The 24727-nt window shown below is 38.9% G+C and overlaps 2 protein-coding genes across 2 annotated transcripts in view; both read left to right on the top strand.

Annotated features, from left to right (window-relative positions):
* Nucleotides 1-8934, top strand: part of HBS1L (HBS1 like translational GTPase) — a 60463-nt gene extending 51529 nt beyond the window's left edge. Inside the window, exons 13-18 of the mRNA XM_017829700.1 lie at nt 1588-1692; nt 3710-3800; nt 5395-5503; nt 6088-6188; nt 7062-7206; nt 8260-8934. Of these exons, the coding sequence (XP_017685189.1) occupies nt 1588-1692; nt 3710-3800; nt 5395-5503; nt 6088-6188; nt 7062-7206; nt 8260-8271 (563 nt within the window). The 3' untranslated portion in view covers nt 8272-8934. The remainder of the gene's footprint in view (nt 1-1587; nt 1693-3709; nt 3801-5394; nt 5504-6087; nt 6189-7061; nt 7207-8259) is intronic.
* Nucleotides 8935-11271: 2337 nt separating this feature from the next.
* ALDH8A1 (aldehyde dehydrogenase 8 family member A1) lies at nt 11272-22461 on the top strand. The gene is made up of 7 exons (XM_017829702.1): nt 11272-11517; nt 16077-16224; nt 16604-16759; nt 18481-18630; nt 19302-19558; nt 20362-20523; nt 21314-22461. The coding sequence occupies exons 1-7, from the start codon at nt 11377-11379 to the stop codon at nt 21764-21766; spliced, it is 1467 nt and encodes a 488-aa protein (XP_017685191.1). The 5' UTR covers nt 11272-11376; the 3' UTR covers nt 21767-22461.
* The last annotated feature ends 2266 nt before the right edge of the window (nt 22462-24727 follow it).

Raw genomic sequence — 24727 nt, 5'->3', positions numbered from 1 at the left:
ATATGAGGTTTATTACTAAATGCAGCATTTTAGGTGGTTTTAAGGCTATTTTTTCTTACCTTATGATCTCAAAACTTAACTAACTTGGATGGCACCAGAGGAAGTAGCTGCAGATACAAGTACATGAAGCAATAGTTGTTCTCAACTTTATTCCAGTACCTGTGCATGCTCAGGAGGAGCTGTCCACAGAAGTGTGTAAAAAGTGCGAGTGCTGAGTGTACTCTTAGGTAGTTTGGAAAACCCCTCTCTTTATATTTCATGGGGATCTGAAGGAACTTGATACTTTGCAGGAAGCAATCAGCATGGGAGGGGGTGAAGCTTCAAAGACTGCATTGCTTTGCTATGCCAGAGCTGGTGATGATGTGAACAAAAGATAAATCATTCTTGATTGTGCTTGGGAGTGGTTGAGAGCCTGGAACCGGTTCATATTTCTCGTTGCCTGCAAGTGCTTGCAAAAGCAGCTTCAGGTTCTTTTGTGTACCATATTGAGGTGGTATTTGTACCGTGACTTGGGTATTCCTTTTCTAGCAAGTATCTGCTTCTCCAGTTTTCTGTTTGCTTGGAATCTGATGTCATCTGTTAATTGACTGTGTTCATCTCATTTGCTGGAACAAATAGAGTAAAATTAGCATGCAGGCATACTGGTAACATTTTTCTAGTTAGGTAGATGGAAGCATTCATCAATATTGGTGATGAACACAAAAGAGCAAGTTGGTAATAAGTGACCTCAATATTTGAGGTCAACTTGCTCTTTGAATTCAACTTTAAATCCAGCTTTGTGAGACACAAAATACTAAGATGCATGCTTATCACTGAATTGTGATGTTCAGCAAAAGATGTATTTGATGTTTGTATGGATACTGAAAATGTCATTGTAGAATCAGTTGAGAGGATTCCTTTTTAAACACACCTGCAAACACATGCTAAGATGTGGCATTTCTTAAGGTATATGTGCATAAATGTGCATGCGTAGGATATCTGTGGAAAATAATTGACATATCATTCAAATGATGAACAGTGTTAGGACATTCAAGAAGAAAAACTTTGCAGATCTTTTATTCAGAAGTACTTAACTCATCCCCAGTAATAATAGTTTCTCATATTAAATAGGACTGGATCAATCTTTGACTTTTCCAGGAGTAAAAGTAATATGCAGACAGAGCATGTAGGATTCTGACTCAATTAAAAAGTAAATGGCATAGGAATTTGCACTCGTGGGCATGAGAATTATGAGAGGTCTGTTGTATGCTTTTTATCTAATTATAGTGAGAAAGTGCTGAATTAAATAATATTGCTAGAAATTAAAGGGCTTAATCTAATACTGAAAAGAGCTAAAAAGTATTTCTTCATGTACCTACATTTGTTTAAAGAAGGATATTTCTTCCTTAGTTCTGAAAAATATAAGATCTAGAGGTTTTGAATTTAATGTTTAATTTTCATCATGATGCTCAGCTGGCTGACTTGCAAGTACTGAACACACTACTGGGAGGGGAAAAAAATCTTCATTGCACTGCTGAAAGACTAACTTGTGGTGGGAAATTGACCAAATTATGAAGTTTTTTGAAATTGTTGCTGTGCTTATTACAGACCAAGGGTCAGGATTTTGTGTGACTGGTAAAATAGAAGCAGGCTATATTCAAGTTGGAGAACGACTTCTGGCAATGCCTCCCAATGAAACTTGCACTGCAAAAGGTACAGTCTTCAGAAGCATGTTTACTTTCAGGTCAATGCTGGGCTAGAAGCAGTTACTGAAATGGTAACAGACTGTCAAACTGATACTAACTGTCAAACATAAATTGTGAAAGCATAAAACGGATTTCTTTAGATGTGACTGTGTCTGTATAAATATGTCTATGAAGAGTATGTGAAATCTTGCATGCTTTTTTTTACCATACCAGATAATCCAAATGCAATAACCTTGTAACTTTTGACATTGCTTTATGAAGACTCTGTAAAAATATCTGAGTTCCAGCAATGTCTATAAAAATATGCAGTACAGGAATCATTAGTATTCAGCTTTACTGTGAAGTGTTACTGCTGTTAGGAAGTGTGAAGATGTTAAACAACCTTTAGAAATTAATCTTATGAAGTGGATATGAAAAAGCTGGAGAATTAAGTAGTCTCTCCTGTTTGGTGTTCCTAGGATTTGTCACTGATCCTTTCATAATATCAAACTTTCAGGATATAATTGCCCTGAGCAACTAGAAAAGAGAAGAAAATTGGATTTAAATTTCAATGCATTTAATTTCTGAAAAGAGGAGTAGCTAGGCATTAAATGCTTATCTATTTCCTGATGAAGCTTGCTGTCTTTGTTCTGCAGAGTTGTTTGTTTCATATGCAAACAGAAAGATAAAATTATGATTTTCCTACATTAACCAATGAATAAAAGATTGAGTCCTCAATCTAAATGAAAAGGTTTCTGTATCTAAGTATTTAGCCTGAATTCAGCAATGTGCTGGTTTGACTGTCCCATTCTCTTCCTAAACCACCTTGTTCAATGCTAGTTTGAGAAGCTTTTCAGTGTGCCAACTTATACTGTTCTATGCATATTGTTCACATGCACAGGAATGTTACAATAATACGGGTGAATATGGGTATCACACCACTGTAGTCACTCCTCTGTTTTGTGAGTGGAGGAAGTAGCATGGAAAAAGGTATATTTTGTCTGACTATCACTAGTGGTACAATTATGGGGTTTTTTTTGTACTGCCTCTCATATCACTGAAATGCAAGTGAAGATTGGGGATATTAGTTCATTAAGCACGTATTATTTACCTTTAATGTAAAGAAGAAATAATTTATCACACAGTGTTTGCATTAGTAAAATGTAAACAGGTAGTGTGCACATTAGGAATCAAGTTTTTAATTTCAAGAGGCTGAATTTCACTTATTCTGTGAGAATGACATATATGTGAAATAATTATCAACAGTGCCTAAAAAGTGGTACTTAACATGCTTATAGTTGAATGATGCTTTCTGGCATATTTTTGGCAAGTGTTTTTGGGAACAGATTTGCAAATCAATAGATACAATCTGTAGCAAAATAGAACTAGATCCTATAAATATATGCAGTATTTCTAAAAAACAGTTTTTTCCTTTCTCTCTTGGTGTCTACGAGAAACCTCAGAATGTTAAATCAGAGCGAATTAGTCTCATCTACCAGCCAGATTGTCTTTTAAAGAAATTAAAATACACCAAAATCAGAATAAAAATTACTTTTAAAGATGCTTTCTAATAGACATGGTGTTGTGAATGAAAGGCTTCAGTTATGCTTTTTTATGAAAGAGTCAGCAAACCCACGTAAGGTAAATGAAAGTTGACATAGTACCATTAAAGTATACGAAAGATGCGGTCTAGGGTGTGCATGTGCCTCAAAGGATAGGTGGGGCAGATATGGAGATATTAGTACTACGGCATTTTCAGGATTGCGTCATCTGTGCTGATAACAAGTGCCAGATCCTCTCCTCTGGCTTAAATAAGGCCATGTTATGGTGCAGGGTGGGGTGAGAGAGAATAGTGAATCCTCACCGAGGGGGGGGGAAAAAGCTTCCTCAGTCTTCTCAGTTAAAAAGCTTTTACTCTCAACCCATTCATACTGAAAACTGATGAGTAATGGTTGATGAAGCACAAAGGGCCCAAACAGAGCTGTTTGTTTGTAGGTCAGAACCTAGGTACTTCACTTTGAGGTTCTGTTCTTACTCATTTCCAGGAATCACACTGCATGATGAACCAGTTGATTGGGCTGCAGCAGGAGATCACGTTAGTCTCACTTTGACCGGCATGGATATCATCAAAATCAAGTGAGCAGAACTGGGTTTCAGTCTAAGTAACGGTTTGTTTTTAATGAAAAGCTATATAACTATTACACTTGACTATTGGCGGTTTACTTGAAGAATGATGTGGCTACCAGGATATTTAAAACCAAAATGATGCATATCACCTGGCTTGCATGCACAAACGTTGGAAACATCTGCTGCATGTGCAACGGCAACCTCAGAAGAATACTGTTAGTTTTCATACTTTGCCTAGTGCTGACACTGAGAACCCTCCTTTAGACTAGTCCTTGGACATTTTAATTGCTAAATTAAGTAAACCCTTGTTGCTAAATAGAACAAAAGATTTTTGAAGAACTTAACAAATAATAAATCTTTCTAACAAAACACATCCAAACAACTCCCATTTTGTACCAATATGTAAATCTGGACAAATGGAATTGATGGAAACTCTTTATTCAACACAGTTAGCTGCTTGTAAGATTTGTTTCCCTAAGTGTTTTGCTGACCCTACTTTTGGAGAGGGTGGTCTGATAGTAAGACACAACAAATCTCTTTGTGTCTATTCCAGTCCATAGGTCTCATGTTAAGCATTAGCCTCAAGCTTTTAGGTAAGTGTCAGTTGTTGTTTGGTCCAGAAAATCAGACCCGTAATTTCTTCAGCTTTTTTACATTCCAGTTGGACTTCAGACAGCAAACTTTCAAGCTAATCTTTGAAAACTTCCTTGCATTGATAGTTTTTCAAATTTATGTTCTGCTTTTAAGGGAGAAGTACAGGTTTTTCTGTATTGCCATTTCCGAATGGAGTGTGATTTTTTGTGGTAAATGGGAGGGGAAGAAGTCTTGCTCTACTTGTTGAATGAAGGCTTGAGTCAATTTGCTACCTTGATGTCATTCATCTTTTGGAGATATGTTAGATTTGTCAAGAAAAGTTATGAATTTTTAAGTCTTCTTGATATTGATAAAATTTGATGACATCTATGTTCAGTCATGATGTTTGTTCTCTTCAGTCATGTTTTCCTGTGTGGGATTAATTTTATTTTCATTTTAGATGGCTAAAGCTAGCCCCTCTGAAAAAGCTGTGTCTAGTCTACTTGTCAACTTACAGTGAGCAGCAGCTTTCTTGTGACTCTGCAGAATTTTTTGGAAATGAATGCTGCTGAAAGCTCAAGTTTTGAGTCCTGGTCACAATGTTACTTTATCCAGAAAACATTTGAGTTACAAGCAGCAGCACTGAAATTTTGGGCACCCTACACTATTTTGTGCTATTGATCTGAAACACTGAATCTCTGAATGAAAGTCTGATTCTTAAAAGTACCTACGCACAGGAAACAGTGACATTTTTAGAAACTGATTAGAAATGGATGTAATTGTTCACTGAACTAGACAGACCTCTTCATGCATACACACAAAATAAGGTAGACATTCTCTAGGAATTAATTTTGTTACAGGCTTTAATACAGTGTTCCTGGATATATCCATGCAACCCCCCCCCCCACTGCCCTGAGTATATTAAAGTCGTGTCTTTCCTTTGCTTGTTTTAAATAATTATCTTTTTCCAGTGCAGTGATTAACATTTGTATGTCAAGACATATGTATGTTTTTTTTTTCTCTCTTGTAGTGTGGGCTGTGTATTTTGTGATCCCAAGGAACCCATTAAAGTTTGCACTCGATTCAGAGCTCGGGTTCTCATCTTCAATATTGAGATTCCAATCACTAAAGGATTTCCTGTAAGTCTCTGTGAAAGCTCCTGTGTTCATTACAGGTTGCTCGGGGCTTTTCCTCTCCATGTTTGATCCCCTGAATACAAGATACATTTAAAATCCAGAAGTGGTTCTGTCTCTCTAGAGGAAACAGATTCTTCTGTAATTGGAAGCAAATGTAAGGGGCTACTGTGTCTGCTTATGCATATTGTTACTGGCCATTTCAGAGAATGTGAGTTTTGCCACAGCTAGGCTGTCCTTTAGAGGCTCCCACCCTGCAGAAGTATAATGATGCACTTAGTTGTAAGATCCCTTTTACAGTAAATTAAATATCGGTTCATGCTGCATTGAGGTGGCAAAAGCAAAACACTTAAGAATGAAAAATGTATTTATGATGACATAAAACATGGCCTTTATGTCATATCTGTAGAGATCACAAAGTTTCGGAACTAGAAACAGTTAACTGAATGTGAGGCAGACACTCCTGCAAGAGAAGTTTTATAAGCATTTAAAAAAAAAAAAGTCTTAAAACAAGCTGGTGTTTTCAAGTATTAACACCTAGGATTGCTAATTATTGTAGAACGTTTAATAACTGAAAAAAATATTTCTAGGTGCTTTTACACTATCAAACAGTAAGCGAACCTGCTACTATTACAAGACTCTTGAGTGTCCTGCACAAAAGCACTGGTGAAGTGACAAAGAAAAAACCTAAGTAAGTGGTTTGAACAGTTAATGATTACTCAAGAAATGGGTTGACTTTTAATATCAAGCAGTTTCTACCATGAATCGATAATATGTTTATAAGAATATTCTTTTGTTGTTTTAGTTGGTTTCATGTTTGGATTTCAGTGTGTTTTACAAAGTAAAAAACCTCCTGCCCACTTGATAAATGCAGAGCACCTGAGAAGTCAAATGACTTGCTTAAGGTCAATTGCAGAATTGGGAGTGAATCCTAGATCAACAACCCTGCAATTAAAGGATTTTTTTCCTTTTTTTTGGTTATAGTATTTCTTCTTTTCCTGTTAGAGCATGGGATCTCATGGAGCTGGTTTACTGTTCTAAAATACACTTGACTAGGCAGTGGGTGAACATAAAAAAAATTTAGAGTCTTCCCATACAACTACAGTAACATCCCTCTAGTTATTTAAAGCTGTATTTGGCTAGAAATGCTATTTGATACTACAATGTTATCAAAATAATCCTTTTCCAGAAATTGCATGTCTGAAACTGTTGCAGACTTCTACAGAGCAATGAATTGGCTCTTTAGTTGTGGCGTTTGAAACAAGACTTGATTTCTACTTGGCATGAAAAAAACAGGTGTTAATGAGATAGTTAGCTTCAAAACAATTTGCTAAATGTTGTGGTGAGTGCCCTTCTCTAGAAGTTTTTGAAGAAAACTCAGATGCCTTATATATACACTTCAGGCAAATGAGTGTTCAGTCTCATGGCTTGGATTATACTTGAAATCAAGCTTGATACTTACACTTTTGGCCTTTTAACTTGATTTTTTCCCATTTAGTGTTCTTTTCTTCATTTATTTGTGTATATATATTACTAATAGAATTTTCTGCTTATTTACCTGCAGGTTCTTGACTAAAGGACAGAATGCTCAAATAGAACTACAGACTCAAAGACCTGTTGCTCTAGAGTTGTACAAAGATTTCAAAGAGCTGGGGAGGTTTATGTTACGCTACAGTGGTTCCACTATTGCTGCAGGAGTTGTTACAGAGGTTTGGTGTTTTTCTAAGAGACTTTCTATACTGCAAAGGAACAATATTATGGTTAAGATCTGTTTCACACTCTCTAGTCTGAAAAGTGAATTTTTTCCTCTAAAAAAGAGGCAGTGCTTCAGTAAGATGTGAGGAAAACTTGCCATGGTCCTGTTCAGTTTATTAGGAGTAAAAATTACTCTATTTAGAATTTTTTTCCCACCTCTCTTGAGTTAAAAAATAACCCTTCACTATTTTAACACACATCAGTCTTTTTGAAATCTGCCTGTATAAATACACTGGAAATAGCCTGCAAATAAAAAGTATTGGCCCTTTTTTGCTGTGTCTAGTTAGGGTCCCAGATTTTTTTCTGTTAACATTAAAGAAAACTGTACATTTCATTCTCACTGATGCCTATAAATATTTTCTGATTCTTTGTTAGAGGAATCAAAAATTGTGGGGCTAAACATAAATATTTTGCCTTCTGCTAGAAGCCAAAACTATGAATGTCCCTCTATCTGTCCCTTTAAAAAAATATTGCTGTTATTTTTGGATTAGAATTTGAGTTCTAATTTTAGGCCTGAAGGAGTGCAATTTAGTCACATTAACCTAGTTCTGGTGCTGAGACTTAAAGCTGAGTCATTTAATGTCAAAACATGGAATTTGAGCATGAAAATTTTTGGTTTCTCCATGTTTGTGTAGGAATGATGTGCTAGGTCTGTTAGAGGCTCTGGGCCTTTTGGAGCTTTAGGGCTCTTACCAATCTCTCTGGTCTTAAATAGGATCCAGAATTAGGTCTTTGCACCCATTTTTCATAAATTTAATTTGAAGTGAGTGGGGTTCTGTTTGGATGTGTGATGACCAATGTTTGTAGAATTGGGACTAAATAACCTCTCTGATTGTTATTTGGGAATTGCTGTTTTAGTACCTGTGATCTTGTTCCAGAGAACTTCAGAACAAAAGGAATTATTTTTTTCCACAGCTACTGCATCATGTTGAAAAATGCTGTAATTGTTTTACATTCAGTACTTCATTTTTCACCATAGGGTTTTTTCCATTTGCTTATATTTTTAGATTAAAGAATGACCATGGTGACAGAATTTCCACCGTCCAACCAAAACACAATCAGATATCCAAACTTCTGTCTAAGAATGCAATTATTTCAGTTGAAGGAACAAGTGCAATTAATTGGGGAGAAGATGACGATGGCAAAAGCTAAATCGTGTGATACATCTGGGGATCCCTTCATCAGTTTCTCCTGCTGCAGAACAAGATGCCAACTGACAAGGAACTGCAAGTGTTGCACTTCTTGATCTCAAGACTCTCATGTGTTTCTCCATGTGGAATTTAGGCCTTAGAGAAGTTGATGGAAAAATATTAGAAAGTTGAATTGGAGAAAAAAAGATGATGAATTATCATGAAAAAAGCTCCTTACTCACAGACATAAATTGTTTACATATTTTCTTTGATTGCTTTTTTGCTGCACATTAATTCAGTAAAGTAACTTTATTGGTCTAATATATTTTTAGGTTTGAGTTCAATTCATATTCAGGGAAAAAAGAACTATTTACTTTGTTTTTAAGAGAATGACATGTAGTAGTATCCTGGGGTTATTTTCCCTGCTCCAAAATTTATTTAAAAAAATTTCTTTTGCTGTGTAGTGGAAGCTGTGCCAACTTTGGCTAATTTTATTTTTTAAGAATAGGAATATTCTTAAGAGTAAGAATAATAAAATAAATTTGTCTGAGCACTTTTGTCTCCTTCATCTTTTACTATTTAAACAGTTCTAAATTGTGTTAAACCATTCTTTACTTTCTATAACTGAGAAGTTTCAGAGTAAATTTGCAAGTTAAAATGTAAAACTGGCATCCAACTTGTCCTTCTGAAGAAATAATTGCAGTTTTCCTTGTGTTAGTCAGTGCAGCTACTGCGGATACACATCTTTCATCCAAAAAACTCTTTTCAGCAAAGGCTGACAGTTTAATCTTGTGATGTCTGCTAAATCCAGTTATTGTGCTTACTTATGCCTATAACTCCTTCCCACTTTTCAGTAGTGGGGCAGATGAAACCTCCCAACTAAAAAGAGGGTCCTTCTACCACCTCCAGTGTAAGCTCAGGACAGACACACTTGACTACAACTTGTCTTTTTTTTTCAATAGGATGTGTGAAAATACCTCAGGTATTTCAGGACCTGTACATGAGTCAGAGTGGAGACAATGCAATTTTGCCCATAGTTAGTAGTGGGGGGTAGGAATTAGTACTTTCTCCACAGCATCAGTCACTGGGGTTAATTGAAGTAAAGCCGTGTCCAGGGAGTGAAGAACGCAAAAAGCCCGTGATTGTTACTTAGTTCAAAGTCATGTATGGTCTGTACCTACACTTTCCATGTACTTTTTTTGGTAGGTAACTTTTTTGCACTTACCTGCTTTAGCTCCAGTTCAGCAGTTGACCACATAGATAAATTGTATTCTTGACTGCACAAGCGTTTTTAGAAGTATCAGCAATGCTTTATGTGCATGTAAAATCTTATAAATCTGAATTACCTGAAAACTGTTATTGCCAAAACTGAATCTTATGAATTATCACTGTTTGTTATGTCTTTTTATAGTCCAGAAATTGCACTTAAATTCTTACCAGTTTTACCATGCCAGCTGTGAATGTTTTGGTGCCCTTCTGGATTCCAGAGATTCATACTGCCTAGCTCCTGCATTTGAACCTGTCCTACTTGAACTTGCCTTCAGAACTTGAAAATGTTTAGGTTGCTTTTAAGGCAATGAGCAGTTACAGGCACAAGACTGTGTCTTCAGTGTTTAAACTTGCATAAATTCCTTACTGTTTGTGGACAAGGAAGTGTGATATGGGGTGAACCTCTGATAATTATTCTCACACATGATTGCAATAAATTTTGAGGCTCACTATTCTGTGATGGCAGAAAAGCTACTGCATGCTTTCCCAGTTTGTATCTTGGGAGAAGCAGAGGTATTACCTAATCTAGTTTCAATGTGACTGCACTATCATTCAGCACAGATTTGAACTCTGCCCGGAGGTGCCAATTGGTTGAAACCTAAATGATCTGTTATTGTGCAACAGAAACATATCACCTTTATTCAATCAAAATATGCTTGCATGTTGATCCACAAGAAATTTGATGGCTTGGCAGTGGCCTAGGGTGCAAAACCTTTCTAAACTGCTGATTGAAACATTCACAATCTCCTGGTGACAACATACTGCTCTCTGGATGTAGTGTTTTGAATAGCTCTGAAGTGCAAGGAAGTGGCATGCAGTCTTAGAGCAATCTGATAATCTTAAGCATTCTCACTTTGAGAAAAATGTCTTTTACACAGCTCTTACCAGGCAGTTTGAGTTCTTAGGAAGTTAATGAAAAACCTAATAATATGTAATAGAAAGGTGGCTTCCACTGGAATATCTACGGAAGGGAAAGTGAAAGTCAGTGTCTTGCTTTTTTTTTTCCTTCTTTTTTTAAAAAGATGAATTTTTGATGACATACAACATACTGTACCAGGTAGGATTGTGCTTCTCAAGTGTTTGAATTGAGGGGTCACTCAGCTGTTCGTATTGTTTGTTGTTTGTGGATATTGGTGGAAAAAAAGAGAGTTTCTTAATGCTTAAAATCTTTTGTTTTGGCAGGTGCATTGGTTTTGCAAGGAAAAGTACAAGGAAAAGTACAAGGAAAAGTATCGATGATGACAAGCAGTGAACATGAGTTGCAGACGTGCTAATCTAGGTGTCTTGTCTTTGTGTCTGCTGACACTAAGGAGCAGGTTCCTGGCTAGGTGTTTGAGTTATTTTGTTTAGTTGTTGCAAATTGTCTTCAAACTGTAGCTTGAAAAACTGGTACTGGGAGACATTTCCCTGTCAAACCTTCCTTTTTCTCTTTTTCTTTGGTATTTCATTTCCCAGAGAGAAAGAAGAGCTGTTTTCCAGCAACTATGCTGTTTTTGCCTCCTTGCTTCAACTCCTAGAAAAGAACCAAGTGTCACAGAAATAGTAATTTTTCCCCATTCCCCCTTTCCTGCTGTTGTAACCCGGGTTTGTTCCCACTTGCAAGCAAGCAAGCGGTGCAGGGAGAGAGAGGGGGAGGAGTTCAGACTTACTGTGCAAATACATACAGATACACTAATCTAAATTGATGCCTCGTAGAGGAAGAGTCACAGATGAAGCAAGCAGCTAATGATGGCTCAGTCGAAGGCTCTCCTAGTGCTGGAAAACTTTATAGGTGGCAAATTTATTCCTTGTTCCTCTTACATAGACTCCTATAATCCGTCCACCGGAGATGTCTATTGCAAGGTGCCAGACAGTGGCAAAGAAGAGGTGAGTACTGTCCAGATGTACAAAGAAGTGAAAAATGTTAAATGCACATAACAATAATCTTTTGAGTAAGAGAGGCTGACGGTAAGAGAACAGAAAAATTAGGAAGACTTCAACACTTAAATGAGTGAGTTTTTGATTACGTTGTAGTGCTGTGTAATCCACTGCTGTGGCAGCAAATGCTGTCATTTGCTACTAGACAGTTACGGTCTGGATCCTAAGCTGGTACGAATCAACAAAACTCAAGTAGCTTCCATGGAGCTCTGTCAGCTCACATGGGAGATGTCGTGCATAAATTAAAATAACGCTCAGATTGGCTGTAAGTATAAACAATCTGTAAGAGAGAAAAGTGTTTATTGATCTCTTCTGTAAATAAACTTAGAGGCACCATATGTAACTAAATGTGTTCTCTCTTAGTCTCTTGATGATGTGCAGTTTTCATTTAAAAGGGTTTTTGGCTTGTCTCTTCTCTGAAGATGGTAAAAAGCTTCTGGACCTCTTTGGTTTTGGTTTAGCAGTTGGATATTCAGTAGAGGTGATGGAGTAGCTGTGATGAATGCGTTTCTTTATAACATGTCGTCTGCATGAATAAGTTTCCTGGTCCCATGCTCTCTAATGGGATGAATGTTTCCTGTTACCTTGTACATGTGCAGGTGTAGATGGGCAATGACATTGAGCAGGAGAGCTGCAGTTTCATTGATTCTACTTCATAAGGGACCTACAAGTCTGTGTCTAAAATAGTGCTTCAGATTTAATGAAGAGAGAAGCTGCTGGACAAGCTTGGATAGCACAAAAGACTTGGAAAATATTGACAAGGAGTAGCGGACAGTATTTTCAAAATTATATTTAAAACAAACTACTGCTGTATGTAACTGTTTCCTTCGCTTGCATTTCAGCCTTATTGACATCTTTCTCTTTGCTTCTCTCAGCAGAAACCTTTGCACTGTAATTTCAACTGGGTAAATATTTGTTAGATGCTGATGACCAAGGGTTAAAGAGTAACAGGCTGGGTTTGTTAGAATAAATCTGTATAAGTTCATTCCAATCCTAATTATACCTGAAAAGACTTCTCTTTAATGTGCAGGTGCAAATCTTCCTGTCCATTCATTTGCAAAATCATTAAAAGAGAGATTCGAGAATACCAGAACAGCCTAACAAAGTAGACTACTTGCCACTCTAGAGATACAGTTCAAATATACCAAGAGCAATGGCTTTTCTCTTTCAGTTTCTGAGTTAGTGGTTGTGTGTAGCAATGGGAACCCAGTTTAAAGACCTGTAAATCTGGCAAGTGCTTTAGTCCTGCCTTTACTGACAAGAAGACTGGGCTCTGCAGAGTCCAGAGCTGGCATCCACTGGTGACTGATGGAATATGCTGAAGAAAATGCAATCACATACTACTTGAGGTTATCTAGAGATACCAAATTAAGCATATAGACCTGAGTTCAACAAAGAACTCAGGATGCCAGTTTTCAGCAAAATGCCCAGTTGGATATTTTCTTGGTTAATTTTAGTGGAAGATTAGAAGGTGAAATGGAGGGAGACAGCAAATCTGTTGCTGACCCTGGAGTTTAACACCAGGTCAGCTACAGTAGCCATTTCAGCCACTTTCTGCCAAAAACACTGAATGTATTTTTTTCAGGGGTTAGTTTGTTCCCTCACCTAGACTAGATGTCTTAAATTCTAAATAGCAGTACCACAGCAAGCTGAGCAGGTGCCCTGTATCTCAGACAGACTGGTGAGGACTAATTAGTGCTGGCAAATATCTACTTTCTAAAAACCTCTCTTTAAAGAACCTTCCTTCTGTCCATCAGCCCCTGCAAAAGCAAAATCATGTCCTGAGGGCAGTTCAGTTTGGGGTATTTTGATATCAACCTTTTATGATGGGTCTGGATTGTGTGTTGTTTCTCTGTGTCTGTCTTGTGCAGAAGAGGAAAGCAGAAGGAAGTGTTTCAGACACACGAGTTCATAGTTTAATTCTTACGTGTGTTTTCTTTGTGGCTTGACTGTCTTTGCTGCTTTTTGCTAGTCAAACTAAGTAACTGTTTAACTTTTGTATGCTCTCTTACATCTGTACCAATCTCTTCTTTTTTCCTCTTGCCTTTTTTAGATTAATCTACTGCCACTTAATTCCTTCCTTTGCTAGTTTTCTCTTCTGCTGTCTGTGAAAAAGCAATATTTTTGTCCTTCTTCTACACCCACTGAAGGGTTAAAAATGCAGATGGTCTTCGTTATCTTCTGTCCTGGCAGCACCCGGTGGAAAAGGCCACAGAGGAGAAGACAGATGAGCAGCAGCACCACAAGATGGGAGGGTGGAAGAACAAGTTAATTAGTGAAGGTGGTATGGTTTCACAGAGGGTGAACCTTTTCAGGGTAGCATGGCATCTGCACCGGACTCGCTCAGGAAACTGCAGTTCCTCTTTCCCAGGCCTGCCTTGGTCCTGCTTCGGCTGCTCAGTGACTGACAGCCTGCTATCATCAGCACTTAAGCAGTAGGTTGTTGAACTACATAGCAAGTGATCCATGTGACATTGTGCATGTTGGTTTATTTCCTTCCTTGGCCTCTGTACTGGTATTGTTCTGGCTCTCAAACTCTTATTTTTATGGGGACCATAAATTCTCATGTGCATGGGACGGTGAAGAAGAAGGGTTAGATAGATTTTTTTTTTCCCCTGCTTAAAATTTTGTGCCCTCATTAGTAAAACATAATTGAAATGTCACCCATCACAATCTGAAGTGTTGCCTAAAAAGACCAGAGAAAAAGACTCCAGGCCAATTTAGTGTGTAAGATAAGATAAAGGGAGCAGTAGGCCTAGAGGAATACACACCACGCGCGCGCACCCAGATAGTGGTTCTATGATTTTATAATAAGGTCCATCCAATCCCAGATCTGTCCACCCCCAGTTCTGCCCCATTCTGCCCCCCGACGCGTCCCTTTGAGAATTGGGTCTGGGGGCATTTGGGAGCCCTTATTCCTCATCTTCATCTTCTTCAAAGCATGTACGGTCCTTGGAGTTCCTTCAAAATTCTGGGCTTGAAGATTGCTTTGTCTGTGTGATATCTCCTGGTCCAGACCTAGAGTGAGATGTTCTTAAGCAGGGATGTTTTTCTACAGTTCTACCTTGGAAAAAGACTAAACACACTAACACAATTTAGAGGCATTGATAAAGGGTAAGGGATATAATACAGCTACATAAAAATATACATTTACTACACAACTACTTCTAAAATCTACAAAAGTTAAAAAAATCCAAAAAAGCTCTGAGGCATCAGAAGGAACAAATTTGGAACTCAGTTTTGTAGAATTGGTGGAAAGGAGCCTTTAGTGACTGCATAGGAACCAGCAACGTGCCAGCATTTGGAGAGGTCATAACTAGCATCCTCCTAGTTACTGATTTTGGCAGATTTCCAAAATCTGAAGAAATTTTATGTGCAAAAATTTTAGGAAACCAGCTAAGACAGCTTTGACTAAAAACTCACCTTGATTAGAGATTAGAACAATGAAGAAGTGATACATAGGAAGAAAAATTGGGAAATAGGGCACTTAATTAAAACATGGAAGGATATTGATGACCATCTTTACTTAGTCTGAGACTGGTAAACATCAAGAAGGAACTGCTTATAAATCAATAGATGCAGGTAACTTCCATGTAAGAGTCCGGAGGAAATGATTCATGGGAGAGAAAGCTTTCTGATGAATTTTAATCCTTTGAAGCCTAGTCTGCTTCAGAAAAGTGCTGGTAATCTGCCACTATTCAGAAGAAAGGTCAGGCTGAAGGACCATGCAGCAGTCATGTACATCTCAAGTAAAATACTGATAAGACTGGTATGCATTTACATAAATGCATATAATGATCTTTCTTATCTGTAGGTTTCAATAGGTGTCTGATGAGAGAACTGACTAAACTCCAAGAGTTTAGAAAGGAACTTTTTTCCTGTGAGGGCATTAATGAATTTCTAGCTGTGATCAGGTAAGATAAAATTTTTCTGAGTGTCCATTCCTTAAGTATATTCTTAGTGTCCATTCCTTAAATATATTCTTAGTCCTTGCTTGAACCAAATGGTGCAAAGGGGAGAGGAAATCAAGGGCTAGCAGGACATACATTCTGTTCCTTCTGCAGCCTCTTACTTTCATCATTTTCTGGTACAGCTGAAGTCCTGTATTGCAAGGGCTGTGGATGTTTAGACTGAAACTGCATTTGCTCCAGGGGAGATTTTCTCCATGAGCAACAAGATTCTGCTTCAGTTTGGTCAGTTGCACTTGCTAGTACCAGTTGACCAGTCTAACATTTCCTCCAGGCCTGGAGGTTGCCTACAAGTTGCTGGAATTTGGAGAAAAGCAAGAGTTCCTGTGGAATTTTTTTTTCTAGATACTCTTATTTCAATAACACTTTTTGAGTTACGGGATAGTGTCTTGATAACAATGGAGAAGCTCTAAGGAGATGTCATCTTCCCAGCAGTGTGATCTGGATTACTAGCCTCTGAAATCTGAATTCATCTGCTGAGAGTTTGATATTTTCTTATGCCTTTCATAAACATTCACCATCCCTCTTTTACTTTTTAAGGTGGAAGCTGCTGTCAAAGCTGCCAAAGATGCCTTCCCAATTTGGTCCTCAAAAAGTCCGTGGGAAAGATCTCAGATCCTGAACAAATTGGCAGATCTGATTGAACATGACCTGGAAGCGTTTGCACAAGCAGAGTCAAAGGATCAGGGTAAAAATTGGAACTGTTCATCCCAAATGTGTCTTGCTGATTGTTGAAATGAAGGATTTGGATGAAATTTTTAGTATGGTATAAACTGTTGGAGCAAACTGAAGTTGATGTGCATGAACTTTGAAGAAGTTTTGGATTTTGGATTCCTGGGGCATTCTTGCTTTTCAGAATTGTTGACTTTGACGTCAGTTGTTAGATATTTGGAGTGCATCACTAGAGGGGGGCTGTTGTCATTGACTAGGGATTGCCCTGTGCTGGGGATTACTTGGGTGCAGGACAAAAGACATTTCCCAAAAAACATGCAAATCAACTTTCAGAGCAGAGTATAAAGCACTGTTTCTGTCCGTAATAGCAGCGTGCTTGCTTGGTTTTGTTTCAGGAAAAACTATTACATTTGCCAGAACAGTGGACATCCCTCGAGCTGTGTACAACTTCCGATTCTTTGCCTCTTCCATCCTTCACCACATCACAGAGTGCACTGAGATGGCAACCATGGGCTGTGTGCATTACACCTCGAGGGCACCTGTTGGAGTTGGTATGATGATCTTGACATGCTGAACAGCTTGGCAAAATGTCTGCCTCAAATGTGGCTCAGAAAAGAAAGGATTTTTTCAACAGCATTTGTTGTCTCTGAGTCATGTGCGAAACATGGCTTGTTCACTAAAGCATCAGCAACTTCACATAAAATCAGTTATGCTACTTCATGGCAAAAAAATTATTGCACTCCTTAAAAAAAAGCCAAACCTGCCACCTCTCACCCTCAAAATCTCTCTTGTGTTTTGTAGTTAAGTATTACAGCTGGGGGTCAATGAGGCATGCAGAGCATTGAGCAGCTACTCCTGCAGGGAGAACAGGATACTCCTCACCTTTAGGAAAGCAGTAGTTGCTTGCAATGAGTCTGTGACCCGAGTGCACATGGGTGGATAAACCAGTTCTAGCTGGGGAATTGCTGAACTCAGCCACTAGATGATGCTGCTGCTTCACAAATAAGGTGGCTATGCTGAGCTGACAAAGTAATGATGGTGTATGGATTTTATTATTAGGTTATATTAGAGATATATATAGTATAAATAACATATAACATTAATTATATATGAGTGTTCCACATTTACACTTGAATTATTTAAAACATAAAATTGGCTAACCTAGTGGACCTATTTAAAAGTTTTCTTGAGCAGTGGAGAACAAGACTACTTCTGGTAAAATCACTCTCATAAGAAAAAGTCCCTCACTGTATCTACTCCATCAAACAGCAAGAAATCCTGTGGCTTTTGTGAGGAGTCACACCTAACAATCATGGATATTTTTCATAATTTCTTATAAATATGTAAAGTGAAAATATTCCTACAGGCAATTACTGAAAATAATTCTGATAATTGAGCAATTTGTGGGAACAAAAGATTTGTACAGTGACAAATTTTGGCACTCATGAGTTAGACTAAAATTTATCTGGAAAATGTGTACTATATGTTATACATACTTTTTAAATATTAGAATTGAAAAACAAGAAAAACTTTGAAGAGCAAAAGAAAGCAAGAATGATCTGAGCTAACACATTCAGCCTAGAGAAGAGAAAGCTCTTGGGAGACCTACAAGAGAGCTGAAGAGGGACTTTTTACAAGGACATGTAGCGATAGAGCAAGGGGTAATGGCTTCAAATTGAAGGAAGGTAGGTTTAGATTAGATATTAGGAAAAAGTTTTTTACTGTGAGGGTGGTGGAACAGGTTCCCAGAGAACTGGTCAAAGCCCCATCCCTGGAATTGTTCAAGGCGAGGTTGGATGGGGCTTTGAGCAACCTGGTCAAATGAAAAGTGTCCCTGCCCATGACAGGGGAATTTGAACTAGGTGATCTTTAAGGACCCTCACAACACAAACCATTCAATAATTACCTTCATCTGCTGTTAGCTAACACAAAGTATTACCACAGACCAGTTGATGTAAATGATTGTTATGGCTAACCTTGCATTAATGTTCCTAGGAAACACTGAAAAACTTCCTGTGAATATCAGATTCTGCCCTGAAGAAGCAGCAAAACTTTGATTCAGAGAGTTCAGTTGATCACCTTTAGAATAATTTGCACAATTCTTTTTAAAAGTTATTTGCCTGCAAGAAATGCTGCAAATTTATTGTACAATTGTCTGCAAATAAGAGCCATAGCCAAATTCCCTTCATAAATCTGAATTGGTGTATAACTTCTTGAGATCAGAGTTTTGTATCCCAGCAGATTGAATTTCTGTCTTTGATTTGCTTTGTAGCTGGTTTAATCAGTCCTTGGAATTTGCCACTGTATTTGTTGACGTGGAAAATAGCTCCTGCCATTGCATGTGGAAATACTGTGGTTGCCAAGCCAAGTGAGATGACATCTGTCACAGCTTGGATGATGTGCAAGCTCTTGGAGAAAGCAGGTAAGTCCTGTGGCATGCTAAGGAGGGGGAATGGGGTGGAAAAATGCTTATCTGTGCACCATTTTGTTGGGGGTTCTTTTGTTGTTGCAGAAATCAGAAGGTGCTCAAAGGCTTTGGGAAAGACTGTTTGCTGTAGCTGAATGTTGCACTGGAGAAAAAAAGCTTTCCCAGTCCTCATACTATCCCATCTCTCCAACCCCAGCTATTGCCCACTTTTTCCACTATCTTCTGATGAAAAGTTTTTGTAGGCCTCCTTTGCCCCTCCTGCACTCCGCTTAAGGATGTCCTTAAATCTGTGATGCCAGCTGAGGAGCCATGAGAGCATACAAGAGTGAGAATCAGCTCTTGGTATCTCTGTCATGGTTGTATTTGATGCACTGTTAACTAAAACTGGGAGGATGATTGTTTCTTCTTTGAATGACTGAGAACTGGATCTCTGATGATGCGTATCAGATGAGATCAACTGATCAGTGGAATTGGTTTTATCATTTAACCCATGATCTCCAGAGCTATTTAACATCATGCATTTCAGCTTCTACTTAAGTTAAGGGTCAGTATTTGCCACTCTAGAGTTACAGGTGATTTTCTAGCTTCTGGGACAAAACACAGTGAAGTGAAACCTGCTGAGCAATGGGAAGGGAACAATGACTGTGTGCCTTTCTTCCCATCAGGGGTTCCTCATGGGGTGGTGAATATAGTGTTCGGAACAGGCGCCAAGGCAGGAGAAGCCCTCGTCTGCCACCCCGACGTGCCTCTGGTCTCCTTCACAGGAAGCACGCTGACGGCCCAGCGGATCACGGAGAAAAGTGCTCCATACTGCAAGCGGCTTTCGCTGGAACTGGGAGGCAAAAACCCCGCCATCATCTTCGATGATGCCGACTTGAGCCAATGCATCCCTACTACCCTGAGGTCCAGCTTTGCCAACCAGGTTCCTCCCACATCTATAGCATATAAACCCTGTTTGCAGCAAGGAGGGACGTGTGTTCAAGAGTTCGTGTGCATATGCCTGTACCTTTGCATCTGTAAATTGTCAGGGTCTGTTTCGAAATTGTGTTGTGAGAAAAGCCCAAGTAGAAAAATATGAAGAAAGTTTCATTATTGCACAAACAAGGAACAAAGTAATAAAGAGCTCTTATTTGTGCTGTCCATCACAAGGTAACAAGATGTCATTACTCCTCTCAAAAAAGTTACATTGCTTATCTCTCCAGGAAGCAGCTGCTGTAAGTCCCACTGTTCAAGTAAGTGGGAAGCTTGCTAATTTGCTGAATTAAATTAGGAGACTTCTGTCCAAATTTTACCAACATTGTTCTTCCCTCATCACCACCCTCAGGAGAGATTACCAAAGCCAGGAAACTGTATCAGCGCAAATGTTCAGAAAACTAGCTTGGTATCAGAAATCGATTATCAGGAAATGAAGACAGAGATCATTCAGAATTGGAATCACATTTCCTATGAAAAATGTTGAAAGAGAAAACATGGAATCAATGAAAAATCAAATTTACTTATGGTAGTGACTGCATGATCCTGATGTTGTTTCGTCTTTTCCTTCCCTTTTCCTTTTTTATCTGGAAAAAAATCCCACTTTGCAGTGCTGGTTAATGTAGTTTGCACTTCTAAGGATGTGGAGACACAAGTCTCATTGTGGGATATGACTCCTAGGATGCATCAATAGTACAGTGTAATATGAGCCAACATTGTTGATTTCTTTTTTTGTTCCTTTCTTTTTGGTAGGGTGAGATCTGTCTCTGCACCTCCAGGATCTTTGTTCAGAGGGGCATATACAGTGAGTTTTTGAAGAGGTTTGTAGCAGAGGCCAAGAAGTGGAAGACCGGCAATCCCTCAGATCCTGCAGTCGATGTGGGAGCACTTATAAGTAAAGAACATCTACAAAAGGTGATGTTACATAGAGTTTGTGATTTCTTCTAATCTTCTAGAGGGCTGCACAAGGGGATTTCAGAGGTTCTGAAAATAGAGCGGTAGAAATACCCACTTCCCAAGGTCCTCTGTCTGTGGCTCCAAAGAGGACTTCCAAATTTAACCTACCAAGGTGCCTAAAAGAAGAAAAAGAAAAGGAAGCCCTGTGGTGTCTCTCTGGGCTTTCTATAAGAAGAGAAACCAGGCAACAATTGCAGAAAGGCAGAAGCAGATCAACAGCATGTCTGATGTGTTCAAGGTAGCAAGCATATGGTGGCAGCAGCCATGGAAACATCTTTAATTATTTATTGATGAGATTTTCTGTAGCATTCATCATCCTAGTGGCATGTAAAAAATTAATAAGCCTGCCTGTGAGGCAGGAAAATATTACTGATCCCTTGGAGTAATGGAGTGAACCATGGTGTGGAATATATGGCATACTGCCCAGGCTCCTAGAAGAAGGGAGGGAGGCTCTGGGAGCACTTGTGTTTTCACCAAGGGCCTTACCCTTTAGACAACTTATCCAGAAGGACCAGCAGTGTTGCCTGCTAGGCTAGTAAGTGTTAGGAAAGAGCAAACAATTGTTTTTTCAGCAAGAAATACACAGCTTTACCTTTAAAGAAACTTAAGAACAAAAGCTGGGGAAAGCTGCCCTCTGTTGTAGGGGGGCAGTATGTTCCATTTGGAGTTATTCAGGGGCTCCTGCTAATGTGTGGAGCCTTAGGATTTGGTGTCCTTTAGCAGTGATGTTTTCCTGTTGCTTAACCAGGTGAGGAACTATGTGAAGAAAGCCCAGGCTGAAGGAGCCAGAGTCCTCTGTGGAGAGGGAGTGGATGCTTTGGATCTCCCACCTGGCAACCAGAAAGGCTATTTCATGTTGCCCACAGTTATTGCTGAAGTTAAGGATGAATCTTGTTGCATGCAAGAAGAGATCTTTGGTCCTGTGACATGTGTGGTAGCATTTGATACAGAAGAAGAAGTGATCAAAAGAGCCAATGGTGTGAAATATGGCTTGGCAGCCACTGTGTGGTCCAGCAACGTGGGACGCGTTCACCGGGTGGCACACAGGCTACAGTCTGGATGGGTGTGGACCAACTGCTGGCTTGTGAGAGATCTGAACTTGCCATTTGGTGGGATGAAAGCCTCAGGCATAGGAAGGGAGGGAGCAAAGGATTCCTACGAGTTCTTCACTGAGGTCAAAACCATCACAATAAAGCACTGACATATGTAAAAGGAAGTATTTTAGAGTAAAATAAATGACAGTAATTTGAGTTACAAGAAATAGACTACAGTAATTTGAGTTACCAAAAATGACTCTCTAGAACACAGGCTGCTATTGTGGCCATCTTTTTCTTGAACTGTGGTCAAGTAATATCAATGACATCTGAAAACAGTCATCCCAAATGCTAATGTTGAAGGCAGCTTTTCATGTTGAATGAGAAGATCAGTGTGGACTCCACAGTCAACCCATTCCAAGCCAGATGACTTGCCTATTTTATGGATCCTAAAGCTTTTTGAGTATTCAGGTCTCAAAAATCTGTCTCTCTAAGGCAGATTGGAGAAAGAGCGATATATGACTGTACCTCTGGTTGATGAATTACCTTGAGGGACAAAGTGGCAAGCACATGGTAAGGCTGATATTGTAATGGCAATCAGTCTGTTTCACTCTATGGTCCACATATCAATCCATATTGCACTTCACTGATATCAGATAAGGACTAATGCTATACCACACTGAAAGCCTGAGGAACTACCTTTAATCTACTAAGTGGTTTTAAACCATGGGATCATGAAATTCTCATTATATTCATGGAGACAATAAATGTTTTAGTTATAACCTGCTTTATAGTATGCAGCTGAATAATCCTAATGCCTGTTCTCTAACTATTTTGAAATTAAAGCCTTTTTTCACTTCTAGGCCTCAGTGATGGTGGTTTTTAACATCCCTTAACAAAGATGTGGCTGCATCCCAGACAACGTCATTCTTCATTAATAAAACCTAGAAATGACTCCTAAGAGAACTAACTGTTGGAAATGTTTGTCAGCAAAACGTAAAACCACTTTCAACTTTTCCTCGTCTGTTTGCAGAGATTTTTTTTTAATTGAGTATATCACAAAATTGCTTGCATTCAACAAAAAGAGATATAGAACTGGATACACATTTACCCTCCCGAGAAGGTTAGCTTGCTACTGAATTTTTAAAGCCACCCTTCATGATTTGTTTTTCAAGTTTTGAGCTGCATTTCACAGTAAACAAAGCTGCATAGAGTTTCATAAATGCCTGTATTCTGAGACAAGCTAATGAGCAATTGGGATATTTTTTCAGAGGTGTTGGGGCAAAAGAAAAGGGTCATATAAAAAATAAAAAAATAGATGAAAAATTATGACTAAAGAGAAGTGAAAGAATGGAGTAGCAAATTGCTCTCTGCTGCTCCTTTGCACACCAAAAAGAAAATACAGAGAAAGATTTGGGGTTAATAAAAAATGTCATATTTATGGTTTATAAAGTTTCTAAGGTTGTGGAGCTATGATTTGCCAGGCTGATAAAACTGATGCAGACCATCTAGAGGAGTCTCTAGGCCAATATATGAATACCAATCCATACCTTTATTTTGATATTTCTATTTAAGGTAAGTTTTTTGCATGGTTTACTTTTCGAGAGTATGTTTTCCAGATAGGATTAATTTTTTCTTTCCAGAGTTTGGTGAAGCTCATGCTGGATTTGCACTTTTCTCAGCAAAAAAAAAAAAAAAAAAAATGGCTACAGGCTGTTTCAGATGACAGCTGCATAAAGACAGTCTTTTCTCTCTCTTTAAGTAGTTTTGTTGAGAGAAGTCTCTATAGTAATTGTGATGTCATCCTCACTTTCCACAAGTTGTGCCAGGTACTCTAAAAGTTTTAGATTAGGGGATGGATCCTTTCAGAAGTATTTTCTACATGTGTCCTGAATTGGCTGAAAAGGTGATTTTCAGAACACTTTTCTAAAATAACTTTTATCACAGAGCTGAGGCCCAAGTCTGTGATGAACTTCAAGATCTCTGAATCCCACCTGGTTGCAGGGCAGACCTGCCAGGGAAGCTGGGGCTCTGGGCTTCTGATGGATTTGGTACAAGCACACCCAGCTGAAGACAGGTAAAGGAAAATAAAAGGATATAAAAATGATAGGCTTAGTGAATTGATGCATTCTGAAGAAGCACATTTTATTTTAAAACTCTATCTAGGTCTATTCATAGCCAGGTGGTGGCAGCAGAACATGTGCTTTGGTGTTTTTAACCCCCCCCAGTCGCTCATTTTGCTGAGAGGGGAATGAACAGCTATATCAGTGCATGTTTCATTCTGCCTATTTTTTTTTTTTTCTATTTACAAATCCTGTTTGGAAGAGCGGAAGAACCCAAAAGCTGCGAAACTCTTCATTAGTTGGGGGTGGGAGGGCAGACATTTTCAGCAACAGCAGATGGCATATTGCACAATTAGTAGATATGGATGGATTCCTTCCACCACCTGGATCTGGTCTATGGTTCAGTCTTATTGAGATGAATTTGCTTTCAGGTGTTGATTTTATCTTTGCATTAGATGCCATGGAAGGCTCCTATGTATATTTCACATACTGGAGACAAAGGCCTGTGTGTCATCTGTATGTTTCTGGCCCAAGACATCAAAGGTGGAGTAGTGGAGAAGTGGAGTAGTAGGTGGGATGGGGATGGAGCTCTGTAGGACCCCCAGGTGCCCCCATGGCAACTCCATGTCCAGCATGGCTTTGAGGGTTTCTCAGAGGTGAACTCCTGGGGTACCCCTTTCAATCATCCCTATGTCCAGCACCTCAGAGAGGTAAGGGACGTCCACTGGCGCTAACGATACTGCTTACTTTTGGACAGGAGGGAGAGCCCATGTGAAGGTACAAAATATTGTCCCTTCCTGTGTTTTTCATCTGTAATGGATGGACTCCTTCCTTTTCCAGTTAAGGTGCAGTTCAAGTGCCTTGCTTATTCTGCTATTTCTTGCCCTTTTAGATGAACAGAGATTCAAACATGGATATGTTCGGATGTGTGGGTGTTACCTAGTGGGGAGATTTCTTTTCCTGCCTGAAGTAATGGGTAGTTTTTGCATTTCCCACACCCACCTCCAGCCTCAGCTCCAGCACAAGAGAGCTGCTGGTGCTTGTGGTAGTGAAACAGGTGACATG

Source organism: Lepidothrix coronata, unplaced genomic scaffold (genome assembly GCF_001604755.1).
Source record: "Lepidothrix coronata isolate B3197 unplaced genomic scaffold, Lepidothrix_coronata-1.0 Scaffold167, whole genome shotgun sequence".
Lineage (NCBI taxonomy): Eukaryota > Metazoa > Chordata > Aves > Passeriformes > Pipridae > Lepidothrix > Lepidothrix coronata.
The sequence above is the reverse complement of the archived record's forward strand: the minus strand, read 5'-3'. Positions and strand labels throughout refer to the sequence as shown.

Coding starts and splice junctions, on each gene's coding strand:
- ALDH8A1 (XM_017829702.1), top strand. CDS start 11,377: ATGATGGCTCAGTCGAAGGCTCTCCTAGTGCTGGAAAACTTTATAGGT. Junction 11,518..16,076: donor CAGACAGTGGCAAAGAAGAG/GTGAGTACTGTC, acceptor TTACTTTTTAAG/GTGGAAGCTGCTGTCAAAGC. Junction 16,225..16,603: donor AGCAGAGTCAAAGGATCAGG/GTAAAAATTGGA, acceptor GTTTTGTTTCAG/GAAAAACTATTACATTTGCC.